General features: G+C 26.9%; 1 protein-coding gene across 1 annotated transcript; it reads right to left on the reverse strand.

The window, feature by feature from the left end:
* Window positions 1-2,460: 2,460 nt before the first annotated feature.
* LOC112603180 (KRAB-A domain-containing protein 2-like) lies at window positions 2,461-4,031 on the reverse strand. The gene is made up of 2 exons (XM_025351637.1): window positions 2,798-4,031; window positions 2,461-2,720 (listed from the first exon to the last, which is right to left on the reverse strand). Exons 1-2 carry the CDS (start codon window positions 4,029-4,031, stop codon window positions 2,461-2,463), a joined length of 1,494 nt encoding a protein of 497 aa, XP_025207422.1.
* Window positions 4,032-8,422: the final 4,391 nt, after the last annotated feature.

Genomic DNA, 8,422 nt, shown 5'->3' on the forward strand with positions numbered 1-8,422 from the left:
TAAAGTAAAAAAAATTGTTTGCTTTGGAAATGAGAGTATAGTTTGAATGGTCATTACTCATTACCAATACTTTTATCAAATGTAAGCAGTAAAAAAAAAGTTTTGAGGGGATCTATCCCCCCAATCCCCCCTAATTACGCCCCTAATAGGCCTCTCACAATAATTAAACACTATTCATTATAATTGTCGCGATTTTTTGATTATTTGTTTCGCATGCCACTGTTAGTGCCCTACCAACCTAGTATGCTGAAAATATGCGGGTCAGCGAACTGCTGCAGTTACGTAATTATAGGGGTTGCAACTGTTGCAAGTGTAATATACATATAACCACAAAAATGTTCAAATTTATAAGTTTTAGTAGTTTTACGTTATATTTATTTTTAGAAAATATGGTAATAAACATTTAAGTATAATGACTCAATTATTTAAATCTATATTCAAAATAACGATAGGACAGTTATTAATCTTATTACCGTTCTTTAAGTTAGATTGAGCCTTTTGTTCATCAATATTCTATTAGAATTTTTTTTTTTTATTTGAGATCTCTTTAAAATGTAAACACATTTTAATCTATGATTTATAGCAGGCCTAATATTGTGTGCACTACGATACCCTTCGTGTAGTACAAAAATAAAATGTGTACTACGAAATTCAAAAATGTGTAGCAAATAATAATGTTTTTTCTATATTATTATTATTATTATTCATTTTACATCACTTGTTATAAGCGTTTAATTAAAATATGTGTGTAGTCCAAAAAATAGAATATTTTAGGCCCTGGTTTGTGGTTATAGAAAGACGGAATAATAAAAATTGATTTTCCATTAAAAAGTTTACAACACCAAAAATTTGATCCAAATAACGCAACTGCATATATATTTGTCACGTGATTGTATTCATTCAAAACATTTCTCTACATAAATTCTGGACAACTATGTATAACTAATATTATACATAAACTGATAGGCGATAACTATGTATCTTCTTGACTGGATTTTTTCACAAATCAAAGAACATAGCCAACACCGAATACAGTGGTCATACTTGCTAACTATTTTCTGGATAGAATCTAAATATGCAGCTAGTAATTTTATTAAAACGTTGAATATAAACAAGAGCTTCTATTTCTTAGGATATTTTTTAATATAATTAAATTAATATAAGTAATTTACTTTTACTAGCAATAATATGAACTTAAACTGAGTTTTGATAAAATCATCGCATTTTAATACTAAATTACTACTTATAAGACATAAGTTAAGTTAAAATAATTTATATAATAATCTACAGTTAATATTTTCTGAATTATAACAAAATAATTAAAATAGTTGGTAAAATTTTTACTTTTTGAACATAAATATTCATTTTGTAAAATTATGAACTTCAAAGTTTATAAAAAAAAACTTAAACTTATGAAATATTGTAGATATTTTTAAGTTCCTTTAAAAAGACTTAAATACTTAATAATATATATATTATAATGCTTGTCAGGAATCTTAGAACTAATTTAAATTATTTGAAATTTTTATTTTATATTAATTGAGTATTATGCATATAAATGAATTTCATCATAATTTAAACTTTGGCCTTTGAGCACTTAAAAAAAATAACTGTAAATATAATATATACCTACTATGCATTTTAAATATTTTTTAAATTGCTGTAGAAACTAACTTAATAGGAACTTTATATTAAATTTTGAATATATTCTTAGTTTAAAAAAAATATTTTATCATACATACGTAAATCAAAAAAAAATTAAAAATTAGACAATTTCTAATATCTATAAATAGCTCTAATTAAATAATACCTAGAAAATACTAATTTAAATATTTGGTGAAAGCCCCAATATTCTACAGATATATTTTTTCAAAATACTGGTTTTATGTAAAAACTCTCGATTTCCATTTTTTTTTTTACGATTGTTAAGCCAATAGCGGTGCTTTCATTGCTCTATTTAAAAATCAATAACAATTGTAATTTAAATAATTTGTAAAGATATAAATTGACCTCTTGTACATTCCAAAACTGTTGAAAAGTTATTAAGCTACCAGAAGTCTCTCTATCACACACAAATATATATATATATGTTACCGTTAAAGTATTAAACCAGTTATTTTATAATTTAACGTAACATTATAGTTAAAGTGTTTACATTCAAATTATATAAATACTTTATCTTGAAAATGCATAGAATAACTAGTTATATTATAAAATTACAGATAATGAATCGTTAAAGTGTTTACATTTTAAATTAATATCTAGGTAAAGTGGATAGACGAATATTATTAATATTAATTGATATTATAAATTATTTAAAAAAATTCTAATAAATCATAAAAATGAATAAACATTAAAAAAAAAAATATTTTATACAAGATTTGTTTTGGATCTATCTAAGTCATGTTTACAATTTTTTTTTATACTACATTACAATTAATTACAGTTATATTATTTACACTATTTGTCAAAATTAGTACACGATTGATTTTGGTGACATTTAGAATTGCACAAAACACCATTTTTACGGCATACACATCGATTAGTGGAGCATTTAGTGATACAAGTACATTTAAAAAAACCTTGTCCATTTCCAATAGATTGTTCTGTAGCTGCAGATCGTAGGGAAATTTGTTTTTCTTGAGGAATATCACTTAATGATATAAGGTTTTCGGAACACGTAGTGAACTGGGAACGTGCATATAACTGTTTTAAAATACCTATAATTTTAAAAATTAAGGTATTATTTAAATGTATAAATTTAAAAAATTTAATAATTCTTATACAATATACATACCACTTTTACATCCAAGTTGATAGAACCCATCTTCAGTAATTTTGAGAACTACAGCAATTACCGATCGAGGATCTCCCCTCCCTCTATCAACATCAGGAATTTTAAGTTGAACTGTTGAACCTTCTTTTGCTTCTGGAAATTTAGCATTTGATAAATTCTTCATTTTTTTTGCTTGAATTTCTAAGTTGTCTCTTGCATTTTGTCGTTCTTCTGTTTGTTTGCGTTTTCTATTTTCGGTTGATGGTATTTCTTGTAATATAGTGTGTGGCAATATACTTGAAGTTAGACCAGTTTTAGGGTCAGTTCCAAACATCGCATTGTATGGACTTCGTTTAATTCCAGAATGATAGGCTTTATTTTTCATAAATTGAACGAATCTGAGTCCTTCACTCCATTTATTAGTGTTATTATCTTGCATCCAAGTTGTTAATATATTTTCAATATCTTGGTTGGCTCGTTCAACACTGCCCTGCGACTGACTATGCCGTGGTTTCCCGTGAACGATATTTAAATCAGGCCACATCTCACGCAATGAATTAATTAGTTCATTACAAAATTCCCTGCCATTGTCAGATTGAAGAGAAGCGGGCGCACCGAATAAACAAAAAATATCTAATAACACACAAGCGACTTGTTCCGCTCGTTTTGAAGTTAAGGGTTTTAAAATACAAAATTTTGTTAAATGATCTTGATAGACACATATAAATTTAAAATCTCTATCAGGTTGTGATTGAAAATCTATTAGATCAATTTGACAGCGACTATTAAAATCGTTAAAAACCATTGGTTTGACTACAATACCTTTCTTTTGTGATTTTTTTTTCTGTTGACATGGAATACACAAATTTAAATACAACTTCACATCAGCTTGGGTAATATTTTTATATTTTTTATTAAGTTCAAATAGCATACGGTCCCTTCCTCCGTGTCCAATTGACTTATGAACATTATTTAAAATGTCAAACATGTCGTCTATCATAACGTATATCTTGAAATTAGAATTGTTTTCATTAAATGGGTAAATTAATGTTTCGACGCCATTTATTGTTATTAAATCGTAATGTTTCGCAAGCCAATAATCACGGGTTTGAGTTTTTTTAATTTTCATATTTTTTACGTCAGATATCAAATTTAAATATTTTTCATTAGATAAAATAGCACTATTATTTTTGTACTCACGTTTTTCAATTGATTCGTAAAATTGTTGTTTCATAAGAATCATTGTTTCATCCATATTGAATATAGTTTTAAAAAAATTTAATCAAAAAAATTAAAACACGTGTATGTACTACAGTTATATAATGTGTTGAATGTATAACTATGGTGTACTGCAAACAACTGGACGAGAAACAAACATAATAATATTGTATGTTCTACCACAACGAAATAATAAATTCGTCGGAACGTTGGGTTAGATTTAATCGTCACTTATTATTGACTTTATCTTGCCTTATCTTAACGAAATCTAATATATAAACTATAACTGAGCAATTACGGGGGATTCATAAAATACCTAGTTAAATTTAATATTATATGTTTTATCGCATTGATTTGGTTAATGTATGTAATAGCTAGGTATTTCATAAAATATCGCCAATAAATACTTTAACGCTAACATATATATATCATACAAACATACTCTATGAAAATTTACTATGCTAAATTATTTTTTAGAAAAAAAAAGTAGAATAAAATTTATTACATTATATAATATACATTATACATACCTATATATCATATAAATTGTTATAAATATTGAAAAGAAATTATGGAGGGATCTATGCCTCACATTAGTCATCTGCAGTCTAGGGCTCGGAAGTTGATGCATTTTGCATTTTTTTTTGAAACTTTTTAGAAGATACTCTCCTGGCCACAAATCTGTTTCATAAGCATGTGAATTTGAATAACTAATTTTTATTTTACATTTTTTGTATTTTTTGGTGTTTATTACTTTTTAAGTCATTTTTGACATTTTTAGGTCATTTTCCCACATTTTTAGTCATTTTTACTGATTTCACACTAGTTCTATTTCTTATCATTTCTTGTCGATCATTAAGCCGATAACTTAAAACTTGGAAATTACGACAGACTAAGATTAGTAGCTATCCAATTTTATAAAACAAATATTTTTAATTTTTTAATTTTCCTATTTTAAGGACATTTTTGTCATTTTTATGTCATATTTTGAATTTTATAGTAAAATAGAGTAAAATATTTAAAAAAAAAATGTATTTTTATTAATATAAAATTAATATTTGTAATTTTTTAGGTCATTTTTTAGGATATTTTTTGCCATTTTTATGTCATATTTACATATATTTTTTAGGTCATTTTTTAATGTTTTTAAGGTCATCAACTTCCGAGCCCTAGTCATCACACTCATTTTACCACCACTGACAGTAACAATGCAACATATATTACCCAATAGTACCTTATATTACAATTTGCTCTTATGTTTAAGCACACATAAAACATATATATACATACGCTCAAGCTCAACACACACATAATTTACCTCACAAGTCACAACACTACAGTATTCAGCATTTGTCTGGCAAACACGACCTTTGCTGATTGCACACATACTACGTAACATATCATAACATTATAAATTATAACATTCGGTCTATAGCTATTTGGCGACCGAACATGCGTCTGATTATAGTACCGGTCCATTCTGATACATTATTTGTACAGCACAGCATATAATAATAATAGTAATAATAAATGGAAAGTAAATTTAAATATCCTGAAAAACAAGAAAAGTGACTTAAACATTTATTTAACATAATATTAAATAAAAATAATTTAACAAAAATCAATTTGAATATTTTATAAATTTACATAATTTGGCTTTATCGTGATTGATGGAAGTTGTAAATAAAATGACCTACCTATAAATATATAAATATTCATAATTCATGTATTTTAAGTCTGCCTGTGCGTGACGAAAATGTTTGTCAGACCGTTGTGCAGCCGTTTGGTCCACCACCTTGTTTGGAACATATAGGTAAAAACTAAAATCATATGTAATAAAAATAATATGTGAGAAATAAAAACACTTTTTTCAATTTTATTTTTAGAGATATATACTTAACGTTAAATTGTTACCAAATTGTATCCGTTCTTTTGAAATAATATACAAAAAATGTACTCGAATTTAAAAAAATTAAAATTAAAAGCTTTAATTATAAGTGCTTGGGGATGAGGCATACAATTAGAACTTTTACACCACCGTTGGTTATACTAATGATGATTTAATTAATAATATAATTTATAAATAACATCCAACGCAAATAATGTTGTTCAACAATATATAGGTATAGTTACTGTCTACAGGTCACTGGCGTATATCAAAATTTACACATTACATTACAAAATATCAAGCTTTTAAAAGTAAATTATTGAAAAATTCTTGACCAAATAAATTTATTGATCTTACTTGTATTGTTAAAACAGTGCGTGAAAATTACGTGAAACATAGCATCAAATCTTTAATAATTAATAAAAAAGTAAGAAAGAAAAATGTAAATGTAAATACATATTCTTAATTTTAACAACTATGTCTTAACAATCTAAAAAGTATTTATATATTGTGAAGTTTCTATAGTTTCTATAACTGTTTGTATGAAAGTATAATTTTCCGATTTTTGATAATTAATCAATAGTTACGAATCTTGAAAATTATGAATGATATAATACGAAAATAACCACGCGCTGTCTTCAACTTTTAATTTTTACACTTCATAATCCTCCATTCGAGCGAAACGAAAAATATTTTGTCTCAAATACATCGGTAAGTATAAAAATTTTAATTATCAGAAAAATACATTTTAAAAATGATAAATAAAAAAGTTTTGCCTCAGAAGTAAACAAATTTTTTACCGTATAACACTGTAACTCAAAATAACAGTGATTTTCAAAAAACATAATTTACGTTCACACAACTTTTTAGCAGAGAGATTTCAAAAGTTTACGCGAGTGTGTCTCTTGACATTAATTTTTTCGTAGCACAAAATCATAATAGGTAGTTCTAAAAGACTATAATTATATCCTCACACAAACCTTTTTTCAAAATTAATACGATTTTGTGCGATACAAAAAAATAAATAGGGTTAAGCGAAATGCACTCGCTTAAACTTTTGAAAGCTTCCCGCTGAAAAGCGCTATGAACGTACAAATATATAATATATATATATGTGTGTGTGTGTATATATATATATATATATATATATATACAAATGTATCATAATTGCAATTCAACAATGTATAATATTAAATTAATTTACTTAATATAAACAATATAAATATTATAAATATTATAAATGTATTATTGTATCGATTTGTCATTAGCAACTCCTTATCAACAACACAATAGCCTAGCTTAAAGTCGGTAGATAGTACCTATTTATTGTAAATTTTTCATATTTATAATAAATAAAATATATATACATATATATATATATATATATAGAGAGAGAGAGAGAGAGTGTTTCATTAAGAACGCCGGATTTAATTTCGTTATTACTTTATTAATATTAAATATTAAGAACAAAAAAATTATATGAGCATGAAGTATACACACTCCGATTTATGTATGGAATATAATATCTAGCATATGTCCACCTCTGTTTCGCTGGCAAGCTTCAGTTCTGGTCACAAAATTGCCTATCACACGCTGACGTATATCCTGGTTTAGTTCACCAATAACACGACGAATTTCATCCTTAAGTTCTTCAATGGTTCGCGGTTTATTTTCATAGACGTGAGCTTTAACGTAACCCTAAAGAAAGAAGTCCAGTGGGATTAAGTCACATGACCTGGGAGGCCATTATGGAACGCCAAATCCAGCGTTCTTAATGAAACACCCAACGCCGGATTTAAATTGCCCAGTAATTTTCAGGTTATGTGACTTAACCCCACTGGACTTCTTTCTTTGGGGTTACGTTAAAGCTTACGTCTATGAAAATATACCGCGAACCATTGATTTACTTAAGGATAAAATTCGTCGTGTTATTGGTGAACTAAACCAGGATATGTGTCAGCGTGTGATAGGCAATTCTGTGGCCAGAACTGAAGCTTGCAGCCAGCAAAGCAGAGGTGGACATATGCCAGATATTATATTCCATACATAAATCGGAGTGTGTATACTTCATGTTCATATAATTTTTTTGTTCTTAATATTTAATATTAATAAAGTAATAACGAAATTAAATCCGGCGTTCTTAATGAAATATATCCTATACATATACCTCTACGAGCCGTTACCAAAACATAAGATTTTCAAGTGGTTAAAAAAAAAAAAACAAAAAATAAAATAAAATAACAGTGAACGATAAGATATGATACGTGGAATATTTCCTGTAAAAAATCGTCGGTCGTCCACTCGTCCAGCAGCAGGACCAGCGCTGATTAGATCACAGCTTAAAATATGTATTACAATAAACGCCTTGAAACGGGAACAAACGAGCTCGAGTACACGCATTGCTATACGCCATATTATTGTAATACACGAGCATTATGTCGTTATATTATTATTATTATTATTATTATTTTTATTTTTATTATATTGTATTATGCACACACCCGTATGTACACTGTATTATCATCATCATGCGCCATACC

The sequence above is a fragment of the Melanaphis sacchari genome, unplaced genomic scaffold (genome assembly GCF_002803265.2).
Source record: "Melanaphis sacchari strain LSU unplaced genomic scaffold, SCAv2.0 Contig9_pilon_pilon, whole genome shotgun sequence".
NCBI lineage: Eukaryota > Metazoa > Arthropoda > Insecta > Hemiptera > Aphididae > Melanaphis > Melanaphis sacchari.